General features: G+C 38.7%; 1 protein-coding gene across 2 annotated transcripts in view; it reads left to right on the forward strand.

Moving 5' to 3' along the window:
• LGR5 (leucine rich repeat containing G protein-coupled receptor 5) overlaps positions 1 to 26,442 on the forward strand; it is a 136,107-nt gene that overhangs the window by 68,098 nt on the left and 41,567 nt on the right. For both annotated transcript variants that reach the window (XM_004602671.2, XM_055118604.1), the window contains exons 3-4: positions 14,139 to 14,210; positions 20,901 to 20,972. In XM_004602671.2, the coding sequence (XP_004602728.1) occupies positions 14,139 to 14,210; positions 20,901 to 20,972 (144 nt within the window). The remainder of the gene's footprint in view (positions 1 to 14,138; positions 14,211 to 20,900; positions 20,973 to 26,442) is intronic.

Consider the following 26,442-nt stretch of genomic DNA (forward strand, 5'->3'; position numbering starts at 1 on the left):
TATATATATATTTTGCTTTTTGGGTCACACCCAGCAATGCTCAGGGGTTACTCCTGGCTTTGCACTCAGGAATTACTCCTGGAAGTGCTTGGGGGACCATATGGGATGCCGGGGATCGAACCCGGGTCGGCCACGTGCAAGGCAAATGCCCTACCCACTGTGCTATCGCTCCGGCCCCAGTCAATATTTTTAAAGATTATTATTAGTAAACTTCACTCAGGGTGGGTTTTTTTTTGATAGTTCTCAACCAACATCCCATATCAGAATTAATAAATAATATTCCTGGTTACTCTTTTCCTATCAGTTTCTCCTTAATTTCCTTATAATTTGCTGTAGCAAAAGGCTTCCATTCTCCCTCAACACACACCTCAATTGTAGACCACAAACTGAATCAGTAAGTAATTTATTTCCCCGAGGACTTGATTTAATAGAGTTCCCCCCTCTGCGACCCAATTCATTCAAAAATAACTCCTCTTTCTTCATGAGGTGAATGTTAATTCTTTTCCAAGGCCAGTTTTTCAAAGCATATTTTAGAAAAACTAGTGGGGAGGTGGGGGCTGGGGGGTGGGGAGGGGGGAGGTACCCTTTGGAAAAAAATGCTATTTTTTGTATTGTCTTATTTTTGTGTCTGGAAATTCCATCAAGTATCTTGACCATAGAATCAGAGAATTTCAGAAATAGAGGGCACTTTTAAAGGCTATTCATTCTATTTTCTCATTCTGTTCTGGAATTCCCTCTGCTGAGCTAGCCAATTTGCTGAATTGAACACAAGAATACTTTCCCTGTATATAATTCCGTGTTGCATCTAAACGATGTCTTAAAGACATCATTATTCATTTAATTGCAACAGGGGATAGTATTTATAGAACCTGGAAAAATGATCAACTCTGCTTGGTTTATTCCGCTTCCAAGGCTAATTTAGGGTTTTGTATTTTTTTAAATCTATTCAACAGCATTTTGTTTATACTTTAATTATGTTGCTAATTATTTGTTACACCTAGCGTTTTTACATCCATATTATTTTTTAAAGTATTAAATATTTTAAATTATAGTATATTATTATTTTAATGACACTGTAATAACTTTCTTTGTACCAGGCAGTGTTCAAAATTCCTTACACAGATTATCCCATTGAATCCTCTTATCAACCCCATTGAAGTAGATTTGATTAGAATTTCTAACTCACAGTTTTTAAAAATCTGAAGTACAGAGAAAATAAGGAATTTACCCAAGACAGAGGAGTTGGTAAGAAACCAAAGTAAGATTCAAATGTGCTTTCAAAGCCACATTTTGAAAGGTGGAAGAGGAAAAGAGAGAAGTGTAAGAGGGAAGATAGAGAGCAGAAAGAGAAGAGGTGGAGAGAAAGAGAAGTGAGAAAGAAAAAGAAGTATAGAGGGGCTGGAACTATAACACAGCAGGTACGGCTTTTGCCTTGTATGGAACCAACCCGGGTTCGATTCCCAGCATTCCATATGGTACCCCAAGCACCCCAAGCCCAGGAGTAATTCCTGAGTGCAGAGCCAGGAGTAACCCCTGAGCTTTTTAAAAAGAAGTATAGAAAAAGACAAAGGGGAAACAAAGAGTCAAGAATTTGTAGTGGTTCAACTATCCTTTTCTTTGCCCCAATAGTTCTTGATCAAAACTTGATTGAACACAGTGTGGTTTAAACAGTTTTGTAATGATCATTGTGCATGTCTGTATCCTTGTGTGTGGGAAAATAAAAGAGAAAGAACACTATCTAGAAGGAAGAGATTGGACATTGCAGTCATTATTTCACTGACATCAACTACTTGATATGAAAAAATTATCACGAGGGGCTGGAGTGATAGCACAGCGGGTAGGGCATTTGCCTTGCATTCGGCCAACCTGGGTTTGATTCTCAGCAATCCATATGGTCCCTGAGCACCACCAGGAATAATTCCTGAGCGAAAAGCCAGGAGTAACCCCTGTGCATCGCCAGGTGTGACCCCAAAAAAAAAAAAAATGATCACGAGAATTTCTAAGGGCAAAAGTCATGATGGTATACCACCTTAATCAAGGTGGTATAGTTCAAACTCCTGGGAGCCATCAAAGTCTGAGAGGTATCCACTGACTTATTGTTTAAGAAATGTATTATGGCAACCCTGGAATCAGTGCCCGTCTGGAGAAAATATTTGAAAAGAAGAATGAAGTATTCACAGCCAATAGTCTCTTTCCCTATCTCCTAACATCCTGGGTCCCTTCCTACCTGTGTTACATGGTTGGGCATAGGCAGGTCATGTTTATTATTCTTTGATGTCAGAGGACACACCTGGTGGTGCTTAAAAATGTATCCCAACTCAGTGGTTGGGAGACCAGGAAGTACTGGGGATCAAACTCAGGACTCCTCCATGCAAAGTATGTGTTCCAGCCCATTGAGCTTTCTCTCAGGCCCTCGTTATTTTTTATAACTCTATAAGGTGAGCAGTTATGAATAAGTCAAACATCTTGCTAGTGTGATGTGAGAATAAGGAGAAGGAGAGTCTTATTCTTGTGAAAAAAAAAATGCTAACCCATATCTGAGTATAGTGAGTCTGTATTATCCAGAGAGAACAAATTAGAATTTCTGCCCTGGCTCTGTCATTTGCTAGTGGATAATCCAAAGTAACTTAACTGGCCTTCAAAATAATGATGAGAACTGCTCTGCCTGTGTTGAGATATTTCTGACGATGAAATGAAATGAAATGATGAAAGAACATTGGTAACCTATAATTCACATATTCAACTTCATTTGTCAAATGAAAACATCTTCAAAAAGGTTCTAACCTCACTCTTTCCTGTTTCATGAGCCTGATTTTGCAGTAATCAAGAATCTTGAATTAGTGAGGAAAAAGCTGCTTCTGATGATGAGTTTTAATGGATATGGGCAATTAGTAGAGATAGGTTTGGTTTGAATTTAACCAAATTTTAACATCACAAGCAGTGCATTTCTCTCCAGTAGTATCTCTTCCAGTGCTATTTCTTGAGTTCTACTGGGGACCATTTATTCCCTTTGGAGCTAATGTCAGATGGAGCTAATACTGACATCTACAAGAGCCACTAACCCTAGATAATCTGATTAAACTAGAGGGGAAAATAAATTGTTGCCATTTTTAAACCATCTAAATTAAAGGCCTTTATTTCCAAGTCTATTTTTATATCTTCCCAAATTTGAGTGCTATTGGAATGGAATACACGATTTAGGAAGGAAACTTGACACACTCTGGGGAGGTCTGTTTTTAAGTTACTATTGTTCCCTGGAACTGTTTGCTCATATTATGGTTGGACTTGAAGAATCTCTATATAAATAGCAGATATCTATTATTGCAGTTGAAATTTCTGATGAGAAGTACCACCAACTTCCTGAAAACCCAGTGCACGCTTGTTACTGCTCCTTCCTCATCATGTTGCTGACAACACTGAGAGCTGCTCTGTTGTCTCTGGGGATGTTTTGTTTGGTTTGTTGGTTGGTTTTATTTTCCTGAGTATCAAATGAAATGATGATGAAAGAACTTTGGAAAGCCGTAATCCTACTATTGGACTGTGTGAGTAAAGTGAAAACTCTTTCATGCCCAAGACTCATCTTCCGAGCCCTGGACTTTGTCACACTCTCAGTCTCTCTTCTTTGTCAATCTGGGAATTAACTGTGTATATGTGCATCACTTCTTGTTACAACACTTCAGACACTATTCAGAAAGTAGGTCCAGAGTGACAGCACACAGCAGGTAGGGTTCTTGCCTTGCACAAGGCCCACCTGAATTAGATCCTCAATTTATCCCAGGAGTCAGCCCTATGCACTGCCAGGTGTGTTTCAAAAGCCAAAAAGAAAAAAGACATTACCACTAATTCCTAGGGGATTCCAACACTGCTAGTTTAGAGATCACACTCTAAGATCATCAACAACCTAACAAATGTCTCTACCTCCCAACCAACACTTTAAAACTCAGCAAGCGCAAAATAAGAATTCAAGCTTCATCCCAACACATGTTCACTTCTCTTTCACTCCATTTGCATTTGTGATTCACTTTCTTTCCCCTCCTATCAGCCAATTTCCAAGTCAATTCACATCTCCAGGCCCCAACCCAGATTCAATGAATCAGCGTTTCTAATGCGGGCAGGATTTGGAAATCTTCGTCCCAAGAAACATCTGGGATGGCTTTTATATGGGTAGAGAAGCACACTGAGAAACGCAGCCTATAACCTGTTTCAAAGGTCCTCCTGTGCCCTAGAACCTTCCTCAATCACCTTTTTGTAAACAACTTCCGAATCATCTCTAGAACAGATTCATCATATCCAGGTTCACATTCAATTGTATAATTGTAATTTCCATTTGCGTGTCCTGCTGGCACCTCACAAAACAGAACCTGAAACAGAAGTTATCTCGCCAGAGACTGTCATCAGTTGTTCCCTTTGAATTTCCTGTTTCTATTGACAGTGGCTCCTCAGTCTCCTGGCACCTGTCTCATAACCTTGTTCTGAGTTGTCTCTCTTCACATCTCACTTTCAGTCGTCTCTTGGCTCAACCAACTGATGAGTCCCTGACGGTCTCCTCTGCTCTGAATGCTCTCTGTATCCCACTGGCCCTCAGTTCATTTACTGAGCTTTGAAAAGATGCCTAAGTCCCCAGTGAGACACATTGAATCAGAGTCTCTAGAAATAAACCTTGATAATTAGTAGATCAAAAAGGCTTTTCTTTTTTTTTAATTGAATCACTGTGAAAAATACAGTTGCAAAGCTGCTCATGATCAGGTTTCAGTCATGAAATTTTCCAACACCCATCCTCACCAGTGTACATTTCCCACCACAATGTCTCCAGTTTCCCTCCCCCACCCTTCGCCCCAGCCTTGGCAGACTCTTCTTCCTCTTCTTCTCTCTCTCTCCTTCCCTCCAAGGAATTCAAATGCATATTAAAATATGATAATCTCTGAAATAGTTCATGATTATACTTACTAGGAATAAACCTTGATAATTAGTAGATTATAACCCTTTTATACCTTCTGATCCCCATCCCCACTGACAATGTATCACTTCTTTTTTGTTTGTTTGTTTGTTTTGGTTTGGTTTTGGGTCACACCTCGCAATGCTCAGGGGTTACTCCTGGCTCTGCACTCAGGAATTACCCCTGGCGGTGCTTGGGGGACCATATGGGATGCTGGGAATTGTACCCAGGTCAGCCGCAAGGAAGGCAAACGCCCTACCCGCTGTGCTATCGCTCCAGCCCAACAATGTATCACTTCTTAATTCTTAGAAGAGTTAATAGAAGTGATAACTTTATGGATTTTAGTAGTTGTCAAAAGAAAGCATTAAGATCTTGAACTCAGTGTTGAAAAACGTTCTTGAAAAAATAGTAAGGCAATAAAAAAAAGATAGTAAGGCAATGTGGAATTATGTGCTCTAGAACTTATAAAATTAACTGGTAGGGAGGAAAGAGAAACAAGATGAAAATTACAGAGGGAATGATAGACACCATGATCACATGTTTGAATCATGATGATGGCAAACAGAAGAGGCAAGAGGAAAAGCTTGTTCAGGTGTTTGTGCGTGTACATTCGCACATATACATACATGAATTAATCCAGTTCTACATTTCTTAAATTTTAAGGTATTGGTGGGGTAAGTGGAGATGTTGCTTAAACTGATTATCTTAAATTTGGGTCCTCAAACTAGCAGAGTCAGTATCTCTTGAGAATTACTTATAAACACTATTTTTTTCATCCTTCCCTCCTACCCCAATCTGCCAAGTCAATGTGGTGGGTCCAGCAACGGGTGGTTGAACAAACGCTCCTGACAATTTTGGTGTCACTAAAAATCACTGACCCTGAACAGTAATTTCTCAATGATCAGGTATCTAAATCCCCTAAAGAACTTGTAAAAACGTTTTCCTGAGCCCATTCCCCATTGTCTGATTCACTTGATTGGATTAGGGCGCACACCTTGAGGGAGTAACCAATTCAGAGGTGGTGCCAATGATGGAGATTCAGGAAACACATTTTGAGAACTGCTGATCTAGTGAGATATCTGAACTAAAATATAGGTTTGGAGGTCAGTGAGATAAGAGAAATAGTTTATATCTTAGGACCTTCCCCAGATGATTGCAGTTGTCTTTTTTGTTTTCTTTTTGGGTCACACCCAGCAATACACATGGGTTACTCCTGGCTCTGCACTCAGGAATTACTCCTGGCAGCCCTCGGGGGACCGTATGGGATGCTGGGAATCAAACCTAGGTCAGCTGCATGCAAGGCAAACTCCCTACCTGCTGTACTACCGCTCCAGCTCCTGCAGTTGTCTTTTTATAGATCTGAACCACCCCCTAAATGGGTCTCTATGTTTCCATAAGTGCCCTAATTTACTTCATATGCAAAAATCAGATAAATCTTTTACAATAATAAGTGCTGTTGCTTCACTAGGTCTCATTTGAGTTCATTTGAACATAACCTGATTGGTTCCGTATGATTTGGTCTTTGCCTTCCAATGAAAAGAAAAACAGTTAATGGGATGTCATAATTCTTGCATCCAAAGCTGCTGAATAGCCTTCAACAAAGACTCCCAAAGATGAGGATCAAGAGAATTCAACTCAATATTTTTGCTTTTTCTAGTCTGGGCATCTATTGAAGAAAACCTACTCTGGTGGGCTTAATCAGTTTCAGTGATGATGCATTACTGCAGGGGAGGCAAGACTGGTAGGATACATCTGACTGATTTGTACACAAATAAGACACAAATCTTATTTGTGTCTAACTCTTCTTATAATCCATACCAGCAGAAGGTTCCAGTTTGGATAAATCCAGAATCAAATCTATAATTGTGATGATCCCTAAAGCAAGAAGAGCACTTATAAATTGAATAGAATTATAAATAATCAGTCTCAATAGTCTGTTATATTTATATTACATTCACATATAACATGTATTATATTTGTATATAATATATGCATATAATATAAAATGTAGATTATGGTTATATATAGTACTATTATATTTGTTTCTTATTTTATTTTAAAAGTCATTAATTGCAACATTGTCATGACTTTTGCTATCTTTATTTTAGAAGAAGTTTTACAGGAATATTTTTATGGAATAGGAGACTTCAGAAAATGTCATAAATAGCTTAACTACAATTATTCAGGTGAATTCTAACTCAGGAGATTGAAAAGAAATTCAGAAAGAGTAATAGAACCACCATGATTAAAATTGTTTATCACAGAGAAGAAAATATTAATAGAAAACTAAAAATTAAAAAGTACCCCCCAGATCTTTATTATGGCAAAATGGGGGAAACTGCTATTACTTAGATGTTTGTGCTTATAAAGTTTCTAGAACAAATTAATTTAGCATAATAGAGATTTTACACATACTGTAAGTGACATGCACTTTGTAAAGCTGTTGGGAAATGATCAGCAATTTCTAGGATCCAGTATGAGATTCTGGAATGTTTTTATGTTTATGATGTGAGATGTGCCAAGGAATGAGCCCAGAAATTCTTGTATGCAAGGCACGTGCTCCACCGCTGAGCCACAGCCACAAAACGTTTTCTTTTACTTTTGAGGTGCTAAAAATAGAACCCAAGACCTCAAATATGGAAGACAAGAGCTCTACACTGAGCTCCATTCCCAGCCCTTTGAAAAGATTGTCATATTCGAGTTCATTCTGCTTTGATTAAGTAGCACTGTGGGACCTGGAGCGATACAGCGGGTAGGACATTTGCCTTGCACAAGGCCTGCACAGGTTCAATCCCTAGCACCCCATAGGGTTCCCTGAGCACACCAGGAGTAATTCCTGAGTGCAGAGCCAGGAGTAACCCCTGTGCATCGCCGGGTGTGACCCAAAAAGCAAAATTAAAAAAAAATATAGCTCTGTGATTATATAGCTTTCATGCTCCAAAAATACTAGGCTATGTTTATGGACATGAGAGTTAGTATGAAGGTTAAGATGCTTGCCTTCAACACAGCCAACCCTAATTCAATACCTGGCACCATGTATGGTCCTGAGCACTACCAGGAATGACCTCTGAACACAAATGCAGGAGTAAACACTGAACAGAGCCACAGTGGCCCCAAACAACAACCAAAATACTATGTTGTGTTTAAATAAAATCAGGAAGGGATAATTTTTTACTTTATTCAAAGTCTTATGAGTTTTGGTATTTTTATCTACAAAATCTGGACAATAGTAACCTCTGATCTATCTTCTGATAAAAAGTATGTGAAAGTCGATATTGAAGATAAAGGTATCTTCAAAGGTGACACGGAACTAAGCAATCTAGTAAAAACAGAGATCAACAAATGGGACTACATTAAACTAAAAAGCTTCTGCACTGCAAGAGATACAGTGACCAGAATACAAAGACTATCCACAGAATGGGAAAGGATATTTACACAATACCCATCAGATAAGGGGTTGATATCAATGGTATATAAAGCACTGGTTGAACTCTACAAGAAGAAAACATCCAACCCCATCAAAAAATGGGGCGAAGAAATGAACAGAAACTTTACCAAGGAAGAAATACGAATGGCCAAAAGGCACATGAAAAAGTGCTCTGCATCACTAATCATCAGAGAGATGCAGATCAAAACAACTTTGAGATACCACCTCACACCACAGAGACTAGCACACATCCAAAAGAACAAAAGCAACCGCTGTTGGAGAGGATGTGGGGAGAAAGGGACCCTTCTTCACTGCTGGTGGGAATGCCGACTGGTTCAGCCCTTCTGGAAAACAATTTGGACGATTCTCAAAAAATTAGATATTGAATTCCCATTTGACCCAGCAATACCACTGCTGGGAATATATCCCAGAGAGGCAAAAAAGTACAATCGAAACAACATCTGCACATGTATGTTCATCGCAGCACTGTTTACAATAGCCAGAATCTGGAAAAAACCCGAATGCCCCAGAACGGATGACTGGTTGAGGAAACTTTGGTACATCTATACAATGGAATACTATGCAGCTGTTAGAAAAAAGGAGGTCAAGAATTTTGTAGTCAAGTGGATGGGCATGAAAAGTTTCATGCTGAGTGAAATGAGTCAGAAAGAGAGAGACAGACATAGAAAGATTGCACTCATCTATGGTATATAGAATAACAGAGTGGGAGACTAACACTCAAGAACTGTAGAAATAAGTACGAGGAGGTTGACTCCATGGCTTCGAGGCTGGCCTCACGTTCCGGGGAAAGGTCAACTCAGAGAAGCGATCACCAACTACATTGTAGTCGAAGGCCATGTGGGGGAAGGGAGTTGCGGGCTGAATGAGGGCTAGAGACTGAGCACAGCGGCCACTCAACACCTTTATTGCAAACCACAACAGCTAATTAGAGAGAGAAAACAGAAGGGAATGCCTTGCCACAGTGGCAGGGTGGGGTGTGGGGGAGATGGGATTGGGGAGGGTGGGAGGGACACTGGGTTTACGGGTGGTGGAGAATGGGCACTGGTGAAGGGATGGGTTCCAAACTTTGTATGAGGGAAGTATAAGCACAAAAGTGTATAAATCTGTAACTGTACCCTCACGGTGATTCTCTAATTAAAAATAAATAAATTTAAAAAAAAAAAAAAGTATGTGAAAGTACTTTAAAAATATTAGTCATATGTCACCCAAGGACAGTAGATACAAGGGCCAGGAGGATTGCCCCATAGCTGGAAGCCTGCTTCATGAGTGGTGGGGAGAAGGCAGATGGAATAGAGAAGGGATCACTAAGAAAATGATGGAGGAATCAGTCGGGATGGGAGATGTGTGCCGAAAGTAGATAATGAACCAAACATGGTGACTTCTCAGCATCTGTGTTGCAAGCCATAATGCCCAAAAGTAGAGAGGGAGTATGGGGAATATTGTCTGCCATGGAGGCAGGGGGAGGGTGGTAAATGGGAGGTATACCAGGGATATTGGTGGTGGGGAATGTGCACTGGTGGAGGGATGAGTGTTTGATCATTGTGTGATTGTAACCCAAACATGAAAGCTTGTAACTATCTCACGATTCAATAAAAATTTAAACATATATTAGTCATATGCAAGTTAAAAAAAAGTAAGTAAAAGGAAAATGAGGCATGATGGGATGAGAGATAAACAAAGAGAAGTAGGAAATGTAATAGCACTATAAAAAAAAAACATTTTAGGACTGAAAAGGCCCTTAATGGGAAAGCCCCTGAATGTAAGTGTAATGAGGCCCAAGGAGGTTAAGTGTCTTGCTTTAAGTCTCACAGTAAATCAATGGTGCAAAGAAAGAAAATGAAAAAGGGAAATGGGGAAAAGACTCTAAGAATTTGAAGTCAAAAATGTTCTCACAAAACTGACCCAGGAGGCCTGCTAAGAACTCGTCGGGCTTCTCGCTTTGCTTGGAAAACGGCAGTGAAGTGAAAGCCTTTGGAACTCAGCCAGGGGTCACATATTGGACCTTGGTTCCCGCAGTCCTTTGCCCAAGGGTCTCAGTCAGAAAGCCAGCGCAAGCACCCTTCCACTCTCAGTGCTCACCCTCGCTTTATCTGTGCAGCTCTCTTCAGTCCCAAGTCTGAAGAAAAATCTGAGGGAAAATCAGCACCCACAGCTTTGCTCTTCCCTTCACTAAATGAAGTTACACCTCACCCTCTCCAGAAAAACAAAGTTTCTTCAGATTACATCAGAGATTCAAATTATCTCAGAGATCCAAAGCAACATATATTCTCAGAAATATGTTCATTGATTGTTAAAGCAGTGAAACATCTACTTAATTGGTAATTTGAAGAAGAGTGCATCTCCTTGACTTGATCATAATGTATTTTTTTCTTTGTATGAGAGGTAAGTGAGTAAAATTAAATGGCTAGACAATGGTCTTGTATGGGGCGATAACTTTAAAAATAAAACCTTTAATATTTTATTAAAAAGAAGAGAAGTTTTCCTTATTAAGTTCTCTCTTGAAAAGATGTTGATGAAAGAGATATTTCCCTGAAATTATTATAGAAACAAAACAAAACATAATCTCTGAACCAAATGGTATGTGGGTCTCTAGAGTTGGAACATAGTTGCCCTGAGATTTGTTAGTTCGAGTCATCACAGAAAAGATTTGTGAGCAGTCAAGTAATTTGTGCACTTACTTGAAAGTCCTTCCCCTGTCCCCCTGTAGCCTATATGTAGTTAATTTCAAAATTACTAAAAACCATCCCATATGGTAAAGAAATAAGATAAAAGGATGCAATGATTTCCTTAAATTGTTGTTTTTGTCAATGAGATAGAGCTTCCACCAGTCCAGAAAATAGCTGATAGCACATCATAAATTCCTTTGCTTGAAGACAAACTCCCCTGATAACACAGGTCAGTGGTTCCACTCTGAAAGTTCTTGCCTAGAAAAGGAAAGCAATTTGTGTTAAGTGAGCTATTTCATGAAATGTACAGAAAATTATTTACCCCAACAATAAACTCTAAACAGCAGTTTAAAGAAATGAAATATATAAAAATGTTGTACTTCATCATTTCCAAAAGCAGTGTTTCTGCAACCAGAAAGCTACTTGCCCCTGAAGCAGCGGGAAGGGCAGATGAGCCCCCATCTGAAGACTATGTTCTAGAATTCAAAAAGCTACTGTTTAAGTCATACTATGAACAAGGTAGCACTATAGCATTGTTGTCCTGTTGTTCATCGATTTGCTCAAGAGGGCACCAGTAACGTCTCCATTGTGAGACTTGTTGTTACTGTTTTTGGCATATCAAATACACCATGGGGAGCTTGCCAGGCTCTGCCATGCAGGCAGGATACTCTCAGTAGCTTGCCGGGCTCTCCGAGAGGGATGGAGGAATCAAACCCGGGTCGGTGGCGTGCAAGGCAATGCCCTACCCGTTGTGCTATTGCTCCAGTCCATGAACAAGGTAGTCAGGGATATTATGGTTGAAGTAACAATTACTAGTAGATTTAATCTGATCAATTAAACCATCTTTGATCAAGCAACCAACTGAGTCTATTTTAAAAAGCAACTCTTTCATATCACTATCATACACGAGTTTTTGCATTTCTTTTTACCTGCCTTGGGAACAATAAGGGTAGTGATATGGTCCAAACTGACTTCACAAAGAATCAATGAGTGTACAATGAGTGGGAGCAGGGAGCCTGAATAGGAAGAAACAAATGAAAGTCTAATCTGAAGAAGGTTTTCAGCTAAGAGAATGCTATAGGAAATAAAGAAGTAACCATGATAAAATATTAGCTGAGGGCCAGGAATCTGGTTCAAGTAGCGGAGTATATGCCTTGTGTGTGAGGTCCTGAATTCAGTTCCTAGCCCCATATGGCCCTCTGTGCATCACCAGGAGTTACCCCTATTTAATATATATGCATAAATATGTATAAATATATGTAAATATATATTTGTCAGATTACATGTAATTAGCATATATTTCTAGAATGTCTATCTTGCTCTCGGCTAGATCTTTCAAATCTTTCTGGCCATATTCAGAAGAAATTCATTTCTTCCCCTCAATCTGGTTTCACAAATATATTTGGAAACAAAGATTTCAAAAAAAACAATGCTTTTCTAATAGAGTAGAAAATGCATCCTGTTATTTTTTTGTTCTTTTTTCTTCCCTAATTCCATCCTGAGGCAGTAAATTTATTTATAGCTTGAAAAACACTTCTTGAGGCAAGAGGAGAAAAGCAGGATGAATACAATTCAGGAGCTATCTGATTTTTTTTAATAATTACATCGTGAAAGGAAGGAAAATCAGGTACAAACACAAAACAAGGATGGGAAATGTTAGAGCCAAGGAGCTAGAAACCAAATGGTCTTAACATTTTACATTATTAAGGTGAAAATGAGACTCAAAAATATTGACTAACTTAACAGGTCAAAGCAAGTTAGTTCAATTGACCCAAGGTAAGCAGAGCCTCTTGGAAGTCTCTCTGTCCCTTCCAGATATTCATAACTCACATATGGCTTACTTCAGTCTTGTCAATGAGTCTTTGGGTTTAGATGACCTCTTATATGAAAACAGTATCATATATTTATACATGTATATATATAAAAATTTGAGGTGATAGGCCTTCAAAATAAGCTCTTATCCAATGGATCCTTCCCATGCTTAGCCCCAAGCCCAATATTCATCAGTGCATCATCGTGTCTTGATCCCCAGTTCTATTCACTATTCTAAGATGTGAGTCAGTCTCTAAAATAGTCTTCCCTCTTCTGAGTCAGCTCAGTTGTTCTTGAATTTTCTATTTTGTGACACCATGAAAAATTGAGGTCACAGCTTTGATGTGGCTGTTCAAAGTTCCAGAGGCTTCTAGTACCACACCTAATTAAACTTTGTGTCTATTTGAGTGCTTCCTGCTAAGAAAAAAAGGTAAAATGAATTTTTTAATTTTATTAGTTAATGATGTCAAAAATTTTTATCAAATAAGAAGTGCTAATATCTTCACACTAAAAACTTTTAGCTATTGTTTTTCGTGTTTTAAGGCATTGCTCAATAAAAACATGGTAAACTAATTAAGCTTCTCTACCTTTTTCTGGTCAAGTTTAAATGAAACTGACTTTGGTAGTCTACATTCTTATTTTCCAAATTTAATGTGCAAGTTGGGTATTTTATGGCATAATTGCCACAGAGATATTTATGATTATTTAGTTAATTTATGTCCATAAAGTATAGTTTACAAGTCATATGACATTTTGACATTATTATTGGGGGATTACTATCTGGTGTTAGCTTTTGTACAAATATTTTTTGTAACAGTTTTATATATTGGGGCTGCAGTGATAGCACAGTGGGTAGGGCGTTTGCCTTGCACGCAGCCGACCCGGGTTCGAATCCCAGCATCCCTTATGGTCCCCTGAGCACTGCCAGGAGTAACTCCTGAGTGCAGAACCAGGAGTAACCCCTGTGCATCGCCAGGTATAACACAAAAAGCAAAAAAAAAAAACAAAACAGCTTTATATATCATAAAGTATTAAATGATTTATTGCAAAATAGATACTATATTATAATATATTTCTTCTTTGGCACTTCTTTTTGCCAGCACTTCATTTAAGCAATTTATAGAAATGTTTGCAAACTATAACAAAACAAGGCTGCTTACAGTTGCTTTTTGCATTTGTGGTTTGAACATAATTGCATTGCATTTTTTAACAACTAAATGAATTCCCCATGAAGAGAGCTATGCTCACTCTCTCTCCTCTTCCTTGAAACCCACAGACGTCTTGCCGGAAACGCTTTGACATACATTCCCACGGGAGCATTTGCTGGCCTTTACAGTCTTAAAGTTCTGTAAGTAAACGGGGGATATTTGTTGTATTCTGATGTTAGTGCCAAATGGATGCTAATTAATTTGCAAAGATCAAGTCCCTGTTATAAGCTACAGAAAGACATGGGAATAAATCATCTGAATTCTTGTTTTCCTTAGTACCAATGAAACATGCTACATGTATGTGAAAACCATTTCATCTCTCCTTTTCTAACTATAATATCTAAAATTGCTTGCTCTTATATAGTCAACTTAATAACTCAAACTTGTATAGAAGTTCCTTCTTTTCTCTGTGTGTTCTAAAAAATGGGAAGAGTTTATGTATTTTGATCATTTACTAACTTAATCTCTGTGATGCTGACATAGTGAGAACCCACTTCCCCACTACCTTCAAAGTTTTCTTATGATGCACTCAGTAATACAGAAAAGACAGGAAAGGTCCTGGTTATAGGTAGTAGTAGTTCATGGCCAAGATACAGGTTCCTTATTATATTCTAGGCATGATGGGGAGCCAAGAAAGAGATGTGAACAGGAACTGGCGTACCCACATATCACAGCTGAACACGATCTCAATGTGAGGATGAGGCAAGATTTCTTGCCAGGAACTCTGTTTGCTCTTCTCTCTATTGTGCTGACTTAAAGACAACACTATAGAGGCAAATTCAGTTGTAAACCTTTTCAAAGTAAAACCGACTCTTGAGCAACTTGGGGCTAGGGATACCAGGAAAAATCCTATCACTTTTGATTTCCTAAAACAAACAAAAAATTGTTTTATTGGGGCCATACCCAGCAATGCTGGTAAGGAATAAGATAGGGCTTACCCTTGTCTCTGCACTCAGAGATCATTCCTGGTGAGTTTGAGAGACCATAGTGGATGCCGGGGATCAAAACCAGGTTGGCCACATGCAAAGCAAGTGCCCTACCCACTGTACTATTGCTCCAGCACTGATTTCTTCAAAATGTAACTATTAATCTAGCCCACTGAAGACCAGAAGTCTTCACCTCCCATAGTCAAGTAATACATAACTTGCCTCTTAAACTATTATCTACTGCATTCTTAAAATAAAGTGGGCTAGACAAAAAAAAGCATTATAAGAAAGAGAAAAACACATTTGCAGTACTTCCTGTCTTTATTGAAAAACATTTGTGTATACTTATACTCACACCGTTTGAATTCATGTTATTCAAACACCTTATTTCAGCATTAGAGCCAGGTTCTGAGCCATGGCTGCTATGCCTGCTGCAAAATGCTTTTGGATATTTGTAGGGATATCCTTGTATTTCTGGATGTTGGCTGTAGTAAATTGTCCTGTGAGCTGCTACACAGACCAGCATAAAGCATTCTCTTACATTCTCTCCTGTACTATGGCTCCCATGGAACATTTGCCTTGCATCACTCTGACTCGAGTTCAAATCCCCAGTACTACATATGTTTTCACAAGTACTTCCATGGGTCAGTCCTGAGCACAAAGCCATGAATAGCCTCTGAGCACTTTCTCTTGCTTTCTGTTTGACTTCTGACTATCCTTCATACCACAACAAATCACTGTCACTGTCACTGTCATCCCGTTGCTCATCGATTTGTTCGAGTGGGCACCAGTAACGTCTCTCATTGAGAGACTTATTGTTACTGTTTTTGGCATATCCAATACGCACAGGTAGCTTGCCAGGCTCTGCCGTGCAGGCTCGATACTCTCGGTAGCTTGCCGGGCTCTCCGAGAGGGGTGGAGGAATCGAACTCGGGTCAGCCATGTGAAAGGCGAATGCCCAACCACTATGCTATCGTTCCAGCCCACAACAAATAAAATCAGTAATATTTGTTATTAGAGAGAAAAATGGGTCTCATCAAGTTGATAACCACCAGTCAGGAGAAAATAATAAACAAGATTATAAACAAAACCTGTCTCTTCCCCCTCTTGGAAACTCAAATGTTTTATAAAGTCTGAAGTCATTTCGAGAAAGAAGTAACTGATTCTAATGAATATGAGAAAGAAAATGTAAAAGTAATACTTATCTGGGGCTCAAACCTGTATAAATAAAGAGGACATGAGGTTAAAGAAGAGAAAAATAATAATCCAATCCATCAAGGTGGAGAAGAAAGAGAGTAATAGCCATCCAGAGATAGGGTCGTTTGAGGACCACACCTGGTGGTCCTCAGGACTTGCTCCTGGCTCTGGGATCAGGGATCACTCTTGTTCAGGGGACCCTGTATGGTCCTTGGGATCAAAGCCAAGTTGGCTGCAAACAAGGCAAGTGTTTGCCCCTCTGTACTCTCTCAATAGCTCCAGGGCCATTTTTTTAATTTAAAATCTTGTTGCCATGGTTTTGAAGAGCCCTAAGATTTAAGATTATTCATCTCATAGTGTTAGCCATTAAAAAAAATATGCTTTGACTTTGTGTTATAAAATACTTAATCCTGTGAAGCTCTGAACCATGCAGTCCCCAGCAGAAGACTAAGCTGTTCAGGGATGGAGTTTGGCCCTGACATCCTCTGCCAGAACCAGAGCTTCATGGCCATGATGGATGAAACTAACCATACAAAAGTCACCACTACCCAAAATTCCCTGTCTCATGTAAAGTCCATGTAGACCCAGAATAGAGTATGAGTAGTTTAGTACTTTCTTGGTATCTAAACAAAGAACAATTGGGCTAAAGGAAGATCGAAAACTCAGGCCATCAATTCTAAAGTCCCCTTTCATCTCCTTCTACTTTTCTGTATTCTTAATTAGGTCAGTTGGCCAAAAATAACTCATACCCCCACCCAAAAAAAGTGTCAATAAAATAACATAAGGATACTGTATGAAATAGAGAAGATTTTCAAGCTCCTTCGTGTAAGAAATAAAGAACATATGAAGTCATCATTTGCTTCTAGAGAATGTGTCCCATTTTATTTTCTTGCCCATCAGTGAATGATAAACATTAAGTTCTAAGTATTCAGCTCGTGGTACAGTCTGCTAATATCCACTGGACTAAGTGAAAAAATATTTGCAAAAGAAATCAGCAGCCATGTTGTGGATGTTTTCTGTTTTAATTGCACCCCATAGTGCTATAAACCCTTTAATTGTTTTGTCCCCCATAGGAATATCTTAAACAAAAACCAGAATTTTCTAATTAACTCACTGGAGACTTATAAGGATATACTGGAGATAACTTGTTCTTATTTTGTCATTTGAAAGTAATTAAATAAAAGTTCCTTAGGAAAACATCAGAACTTAAGTATTTTTAAAAACACTGATATTTTTACTGCTAGAAGTAGTCAAAAAGGTCACTGGAAGATCGCTCAAGCTTGCTTTAAAAGTTATCATTATTAGGTACTCAAGCATTGTAAGACTGAAACACAAGCACGAAAAGTTGTAAGTCTGTAACTGTACCTCACGGTGATTCACTAATTAAAAATTTAATTTTAAAAAGTTATCATTATTAAAGCTAGATTAAGCTACATTTTCTGAAGCCAAACAAATAAAGCTACTGAAAAAGTTTACATCTACTAATAACAAGAAATGATCTAAAAATCTCTTAACCTCATTAATTGCTTGGCAGTAAATTTAAGCAAGATTTTTCATGGCTAACGTAATGTAGTTAATATGTATGTCCAATTATAATGCTGTTCAGATGAAATCAATATCATATTTGTTTGCTTGCTGTGCCAGGGATCAAACCCAGGGCTTCACATGGGAGACCATGAGGCGTGTGCTTTACCACATCCTCAGCCTTCTATAATGATTTTAACCAATGTTACTTCTATGAAAATCTTAAAAATGAAGAGGTAATAAGTATCTTTACCCCTTTACTCCAATTTTTTAGCTACTTTATTTTATTTTATTGCTATTTTTATTTTATTTGGAGTGATAATTTGGGCCACACCCAGCAGTGCTTGGGATTCGCTTCCAGTAGTGTTTCAGAGACCGTGCAGTACCACATGCAAGGTAAGCCCCCAAAGCACTGCATTATCCCTGTAGTCATTTCCAAATGTTTTAGGGAAATCACATTTTTTTTCGCTTCTTAGTGAAGCAACAAAGAACAATTCAATGCATACTTTTTATTGATGATACATTCCCTACGAATTGATATATGTAGACATCAATTAACTATATTATTTTTAATCTTACTTACGTTTATCATAATTTACATGTGAATTGGAGTACATTTTTGTGAAGTTTAAATTATTTGATATATTAAATTTTTTGGGAGAAACTAATATAGAAATGTAAATTTTTAATATTTTGGTAATTATGCAAAACATGTAATTCAAGTTATAATTTTCTCAAACTGGACAGTGAGATAATTGTGTCTCCGCTATAGTTTGCCTTTCTTCATAAGTTAGTTAAATGTTAGTTAAATTCAATTTTTAGAGGTTTTTAGGAAGGTAAGAAAGAGACTACCCGGCTGGGAGGAACTTACCATAGGACTAAATTCTGAATCCAAATTTAACATAATAAAACAACTTGAGTCAAACTAGTGGAATGTAAATGACAATTACATTATTTAGAAAAAAAAGAATCTCAGCACTGGTAAGAAAAAACATGACTATTAAGATCTCCAAATATTTTTCACAGTTCATTCGTCTATGAGCTCATATTGTATATATTAAAATGTTATAAAGAACCTTCATCTTTTAATCCTCACATGCCTTACAGGTCAAATGATTATTCTTTTTTTTTTCTTTTTGGGTCACACCCGACAATGCACAGGGGTTACTCCTGGCTCATGCACTTAGAAATTTCCCCTGGCGGTGCTGGGGAGCCCATATAGGATGCCGGGGATCGAACCCAGGTCGGCCTCATGCAAGGCAAATGCCCTAGCTGCTGTGCTATCGCTCCGGCCCCTCAAATGATTATTCTGTTTCCACTGTGTACATAAAGGACAGGAAAGCGAATGGTGTCCTTGTTAAGTCTCAAAACTGAGTCTGATCTCTAAATTCCATGAGTCCTCAAGTTCAGGTGAAAATGTTCTATTAGACATACTTCATATGGTATAGAGCTACATATACTTATATAGATTGTGTGTGTGTTTGTGTGTGTGTGTGTTTGTGTGTGTTACATCACCAGTACCTAGGAGATTACTAAAACTATAAATTCTATGACCCTTACCCAGATCTGTCGAACCAGAAACCTAGGGCTAAGGCAATCTATGTTTCAATAAGTCTTTTAGATTGGATGGAAACTCAAGTTTGAGAACCATTGACATTAATTTTTTCTTTTTTGGCAGTCTTAGTAATTGAAATGTCACATCCACTATATGTTCACACTAGTTATTTGAGAAGGCATACATCAATCAAATCAATTCATACAAAAAGGGTCTTACCTTTATTGAATGCTTCCCGTGTAGCACATATTGCTCTGTATACTCTCATTCATTGGATTTTCACAACAAGCCCCAAGAGTTGGTTACTATAACTAGTGACCGAGATTTAGAGAGATTGGGTGATTTCCCTAAAGCCTCCCTGCTAGTTTCAGGGAAGAGGCAGAGTATATGAGAACCCATTTGTGAATCTTAGCATTTGTATATTCAGCAAATATTCCCCAAGAGAGTGATCCAAAGTGTTATAAGAAGTTCATCAAGCTTTGGACTTAAATCCCAGCTGGTCACCTAATGAAAATAAATTTAACTGTGAAGATGAGAGAACCAGGCAAATGTCTTTGGAAATCCAAGTGCAAGTATATGATCTAATAAGTAGAAACATTTCTTTAAAGTGCCTGTTTTCCTAAACTAGTCGTCTACTTCTGGCTTACATGGACCATGAAATTTTAGGGGCGGAGTGGAGTAGAATGAGCTACAAAATTATAGTGTTATATAAGCATTTATGTATAAGGTAGCAAAGTACAAGAGATCTGCTAGGAACATTTCCCGTGTTATTTTTCCACTCACGTGATATATTTTTATTTTATGGCAGCCAGGTGTTTCCATTCTGTAATCCCCATGTTCTGAGAAAAAGCTATTGAACCTCGGAGAGGAAAAAAATGCAAATATTTCACCAGAAGAAGTTAATTTCTATCAAAACATGGCCATGTTCAAGAAGCGAGGCTTTAATTACTTCCTACTGTTCTCCTCATTTCCACTTTGTCTAATCTATGTAGTCATCGGAGAGTAATTCATCTTTTAAAAACCTGGGATCACCTCATTTTCCTTAGGACTTAAATCCTTCCAAAGTTTCTCCTCACATTTGAGATAAATCCTTACTGTGGCCTGCAAGTCGCCCCAAGATGTCCGAGGGCCTCTCTCCCAGTCCCTTGTTCTCACTTCCTCCTCTTCATTCACGACTAGTTTTGGGCTGCTCCTTTGATCAATGAAGTCAGCTCCGGCCTCACAGCCTTTGCCCCTATTCTTTCCTCTTCTTCGGCAACTCTGCCCAGATGTCCACAGGATTTGCCAGCTGACTCCCTTCTGATCTCAATTCAAATTCACCTCCCCAGAGATACCATCTCTCACCAAAATGAAATCTCACTCTTACTTGTCATCTAACCCAAATCCGTGTTTGTTTGTTTGTTTGTTTAAGTCCTACGATCTCTCAATTGCTTCATGTTCTGTATTCATTTGTTAATTCTGTTCCCCACAGAAATTTAATTTCCCCTGTATCAAAATTGTATGATTTGCTCTGTTATTTTCTAAACTTCTATAGAACTGCCGAGCAATGCTATGGTCAGTTACTACTACTAATTATTATCATAATTATTGTTAACTTTAATATTTTTTAAATTTGTTTTAATGTGCAGCATGCTACAGAATAATCATCTCAGACAGGTACCCACAGAAGCTCTACAGAATTTGCGAAGTCTTCAATCCCTGTAAGTATGGCTGAAATTTTAAATGTTCTCAGGATCAATTCGGGGAAAAGCATAGAAATGTTCAACTGAAGCTTGCCACAGAAGTGTGTGTGGAAGGGGGCAAAGGGCAGTTAGGGTAGAGAAGGGATCAGCATGATAATAATACCTGAAAATGGCCATTTTGGACAAGAACTGAGTGTTGAAAGTCGGTAAAGGGATATACCTTATAACCTTTCATTATCCATATTTCGAACCATAAGGCCCAAAAGGAGAGAGAGAGAGACAGAGAAATAGAGAGCGACAGACAGACAGAGACAGAGAGACAGAAAAACTAGGACCATTTGTGGGAAATGTACACTGGTGAAGGGGCGGGTGTAAGAACATTAAATGACTGAAATCCAATCATGAACTTCGTAAATGTGTTTATCACTGTGATTCAATAAAAAAAAATTTTAAGTGAAATATCCAATGGAGGGGCTGGAGTGTTAGTACAGCAGGTAGGGTGTTTGCCTTGAACATGGCCATCCCAGATTCAATTCCCAGCAATTCTCACATCCTGAGCCCACCAGGAGTAATTCCTGAATGAAGAGTGAGGAGTAACTACTGAGCATCACCAGGTATGGCAAAAAAAAAAAAAAAGAAGAACAAAATAATTCCAATTGACTCAGAGATAAATAGATGGATTGGAGTGCATGCAAGAGGCCTGAGTTTGATCCCTGGCATTGCATATGGTCCCCTGAGCACCACCAGGAGTGACCCCTCAAGAATGGAGCAAGAAGCTCTGAGCTTCTATCCAACTGTCCAATTTAGTAACTTCCTTACTTGGGGACCTAAGTAAGTTGTGAGTGAAACTTTCCATTAGAGCAACAATTCATATAATCCCTAAACAATACATGTGAATAGGACTAGCGTTAGAATTAAGAACAGAGACTTAATCATAACACTTCTAATCAGCAGCCTTTTCTATAACCCGGTATCTCAGAAAAAAAATATCTATTTCTATGATCATGTCCTGCATTCCTCTATAATTTTTAGTTCCTGAACTCAAATTATAAATAAAATTTTCATATGTCTATTAAAATGAGTGTCACAATCTAGACATCTTGACATCTCAAGTTATCATGTTTTAAATTAGCTGAGCTGCCGTGTGTTAAAATTTCCTGGGTCAAAAATAAAACTTGAGTTCTGTGTATACATTAGGGATCCTCACATCAGTAGGTCAAAATCTAATGGTCTATCTTTTGTGGGGTTTTTTTGCTTTTTGGGGGGCCACACCCAACAGTGCTAGGCACTTATTGCTGACTCTTTTATTTTCAAGTGTAGAGCACATGCCTGCCTATGTGAGATGCAGGGTTTGATCTACCTTCAAATGGCCACCGGTACCAGAACAACAACTCACAAACTCATACTCACAAACAATTTCACACATACATATACATACAGCTCAGGTTCACATACCACATATAACCACATACAGGCCCAGTTAAAAGTGCTGGTATTTCCTACTGAAACCACCCAGTTTTTCATCTTGAATTCCCACTCTCCAATGACTAAGGACCTCTGAATAAAGAAACAGTAGCTACTACAGAAAGAACTTTCATACCAGTTAGATGTTTTCAAACTTGGGCGGTAAGAGCTTTTCAGCAGTGTTTTATTAGAACTATCCCTTGAATATTTGGTCAATAGTCTTCATCTCATTGGTTGTGTGTTTTCAGTGTATTGCCTGATTTCTTGTCTATTTAGGTACAAATTCTGCTCTCATCTTACCTAGACTGTGATCTCATCTGTCAACAAAATACTGGGTTCTGCTTGAGAATGCTGTGGGACATAAATGCATTTTTAAAAGAAATAAATATTATAGATGCTAGTTGAAAGTCACTGTAAAGAAACCATTGGTTAATGATTACTTATAGTTTGCTTAATGCTTGTAACACACAACAGAAAAGAAGAAAGAATGTGAGATTTGGAAATGATACTTTCTTCCTTTGATCTTCCTTCTTCTTCTTCTTCTTTTTTTTTTTTGAAAGCATATCTGCACTTGAGATCATTTGAGCTTTTTGCTCCAAACAGGATCACTTCCTAGGTTTCACCACCTTATAGATAAACAAGCCCACAAGGGTCCCTTTGTAGCAATCAATAGGTTGTGGCATTTTCAGGAGCTCCTTAATGACATCACGGTATCATTCTCCCTTTGTTGCACAAGCCTTTTCCTGAAGGGAAGAAGCCACAGGCAAAGAATCTAAACTCTCCCAAGTAGGGTTGCCTGTGTAAGGACACAGGGTCTAGTGACTGAATTGAAAGCAAGATAATAGCTTTGGCCAAAAGGGACTTGAAACAGCTGTGAGGCAGGCAGAAGATAGAAGGATAAGAGTATGTAACCAAAAGCCACTATCAGCTGAAAGAAGATCACAAACAGAACACACACAGAAGTGAACTCTTTGAGAAAGAGAAAACCATGAATCTTTTGTTCACTCGAGCTGGGTGGTGCCTCTCTGATAAAGGTGTTCAGATTCAGTTTCTTACCGTCAAGATCTCTGCTGTTCACCAGGTGTCTCTTGAATTTGGTTTCTGGTTCACAAAAGCAATTACGCTTGAAACCTTATAAGTGTGTACTCCCTGTGAAAAAGCCAAGGGTTAACTTTCCAGTCTGTCACTTATCACAACCAAAATGAAGCATCTAGATAGATCCTTAGCCCCTAGCGTGGGTCACATCAGCTGGTCACGTAATATTCGTTAGAGGTCCCTTTGCTCAAGGTAAATATCTACCCATGTGAGATGATAACTGTTGGCAATGTGTGCTGCTCTGCCACTTTCCCTGTGGCACTTTGATATAAGAATTAGGATTTGGGACCTGGCGAGCACACAGCCTTGCACATGGCCAACCTGTATTTGATCTCCGGTAGCTCATATAGTTCCCCAAGCACTGCCAGGAGCGATCCCTGAGCACAGAGCCAGGAATAAGCTCTATTCTATCAAGAAGGAAAAAAATACCTTAAAGTTTTACTTTTGTTCAAAACATTTGGTAGTGCTTCTTCTGCTTCCTTTAAGCAATTTCAAATTCTAAAGCATTAAAGTCAAATGACCATTACAAACATGCATTTCTTCACCCAGTCTCCATTTTCTGTGCCATAGTTTTGTTTTCATTCTACTTCCTTGTCAGTGAGAATAGCAAAGACTATCTCATCCTTTTTGTCAACACTCAGGAGGTGTTACCCAGCTCCCTTCGTTAGCCAGCTCTTGTTGCTTAGACAATGTAATGAGCCATTTTACCAGTGGTTCCTCCTTTTCCTCTGTCTCAAATTTAGTCCATCTTAGAAGTATCTGACATTCCACAGAGGCTGTGAGCATATTGCTCTACACATAACCAGACTGTGCCCTTTTAAAGGGGGCTTCTTTACTCTGGGTGTGGAGTAACATCATCTGCTGAGTCCCAAAGCCAAGGTTGCATCCCAGATGAACTTGAATCAGAATCTCTGAGCATTGCTGTTGTGCAGCTGGTTTAGCTATTAGACTTAAATGCTTCTTCCATGCAAACCAAGAAGACTAGTATTCTGTAGCTTCCCTTGGTGATCTGAAAATAATCTGAACTCATCATATTCCAAATATTTTTGAAAACCTAAACCACAAAAATCATGCTTTGAATTTCAGTGTAAACAGATAATGCACATAGAAGATGAACTAAAACTCAGGCATCACCTTGTTTGTTTTAATTGATACAGTTCACATCTGCTTCATCACTCTACTGATTGCTGGGGCAGATAGAGTTAGACGGTCACCAATTAATCTTCCTCTGCCATCCATTGGTGCCCATGGACCACAGCAGCCTCTCAACTGCTCATGAAATGAACTTCCCCTCTGTCTCTCATCATCTGAAGCATCATTTTAAGAAAATCCCCAGGTTATTTGTCAGCACAATGCTTTTGAGAAATTAAAATAGTTTGTGTCCTTTGACACCAGCAATGTGGTCTACAAGACAAATGTGGTTGAGAACTTCTGAAATGGGTCACTAGTCTATTTTGCTCCTCCCAGCTAGACCTTGCTTCCTTGACTAAAGTTTCAGAAACTTGATATATTGACATTGGCAATATTGCTGTGAGGAAGAAATGTATTGTACTGATGTTTTAAGGGATGTAATTTTCCATGTATTTTCATATCAACAGAAGATGGTTTGCTTCATTCATCATGAAAGTATATAGGTGTATTTGTGCGCATTTAACTCTCTCCTGATGTTTATGAGTTACTCAGACAGAATCAAAGGACAAGCCATGGGCCAGAACCCAGTAGCCCAGAGCCTGCCCTGTACAATACATACACAACAGTTACTGCCCAGACCCCAAATGATTTATTTGTAATGTAATCAAATGTAACTTAATTTCCGTTCTATTTTTTGGAGGGGGATAGGAAATATAATCAGAAGTCACAGTGAACCACATTTTAGTAACAAACCTTGGGCCCTACAGTCATTTGAAGACTGTGAGATTATAGTGATTTGGTGAAAATTCAAAACAACCCTCCCATGCCCTCACACCTTTGTATAAATAGTTATGAAATTGGTCTATAAAAAAAGCATTGTTTTACTTGTTGCTAGTCATTAACAATGTTCAAACATCTGTCATTGGTTAAGTTCAAAATGATCAAAGAGAATAATCTATTCCTGTTTGTCCAGTTAACCAAAGTATTATTCAATGCAGGCTGGCATTCACTACAAAACAGCACTAGTACAGCTCATTGTGGAATATGCACAACCAAAGAAAAAAAAATGGGTGGATTGGTGAATGGCAAATGTGAGCAGCAAAAGTTTCTTTATTATTGACTCCAATTAACTAATATTCCTCTTCAGAGTTTAAGACTGAATTTAAAACCCCAAAGAATATTTAATTCCTACCTGGAACAGGATGTGCCCATATGTCCTATGTTGATATCAGTTTGAGAGCTGCACAATGCACCTCTGGACCCAGTGATTTGTCCTTGTCTGTGACTTCAACAAGACTCTTCATAGGGACTGGAGCCATAGGACAGTGGATAGAGTGTTTGCCCTGCACACGGCTGACCCGGGTTCAATTCCCAGCATCCCATATGGTTCCCTGAGAACCGCCAGAAGTAATTCCTGAGTGCAGAGCCAGGAGTAACCCTTGAGCATCGCCGGGTGTGACCCCAAAAGCAAAAAAAAAGAAAACAAAAAAAGAAAGACTCTTCATAGTTGTATTTTGCTGATAATTGGGAGGGAGGGAAGCAGGGAAGAGGAAAGGAGGGAGAGAGGGAAAGAGAAGGAGGAAGAGTTAGGGAATCTTGGTACTGAATAGAAAGAAAGTAAGGCAAGCCTAGAACCAGCAGCACTTTTTTCCTATTAATATCCAAGAGCCTATTGGGTTTCAGCGCCAGGATGTAGAAAGGAAAGGAAGTAACAGAAGACAAGGAGGTGTGAGCAGACAAAGAGAAAGCTAAGTGAGGTAACCAAGAGAATAAAGATTAAAGGATCAAAGGGGTTAAA

The sequence above is a fragment of the Sorex araneus genome, chromosome 10, assembly GCF_027595985.1.
Source record: "Sorex araneus isolate mSorAra2 chromosome 10, mSorAra2.pri, whole genome shotgun sequence".
NCBI lineage: Eukaryota > Metazoa > Chordata > Mammalia > Eulipotyphla > Soricidae > Sorex > Sorex araneus.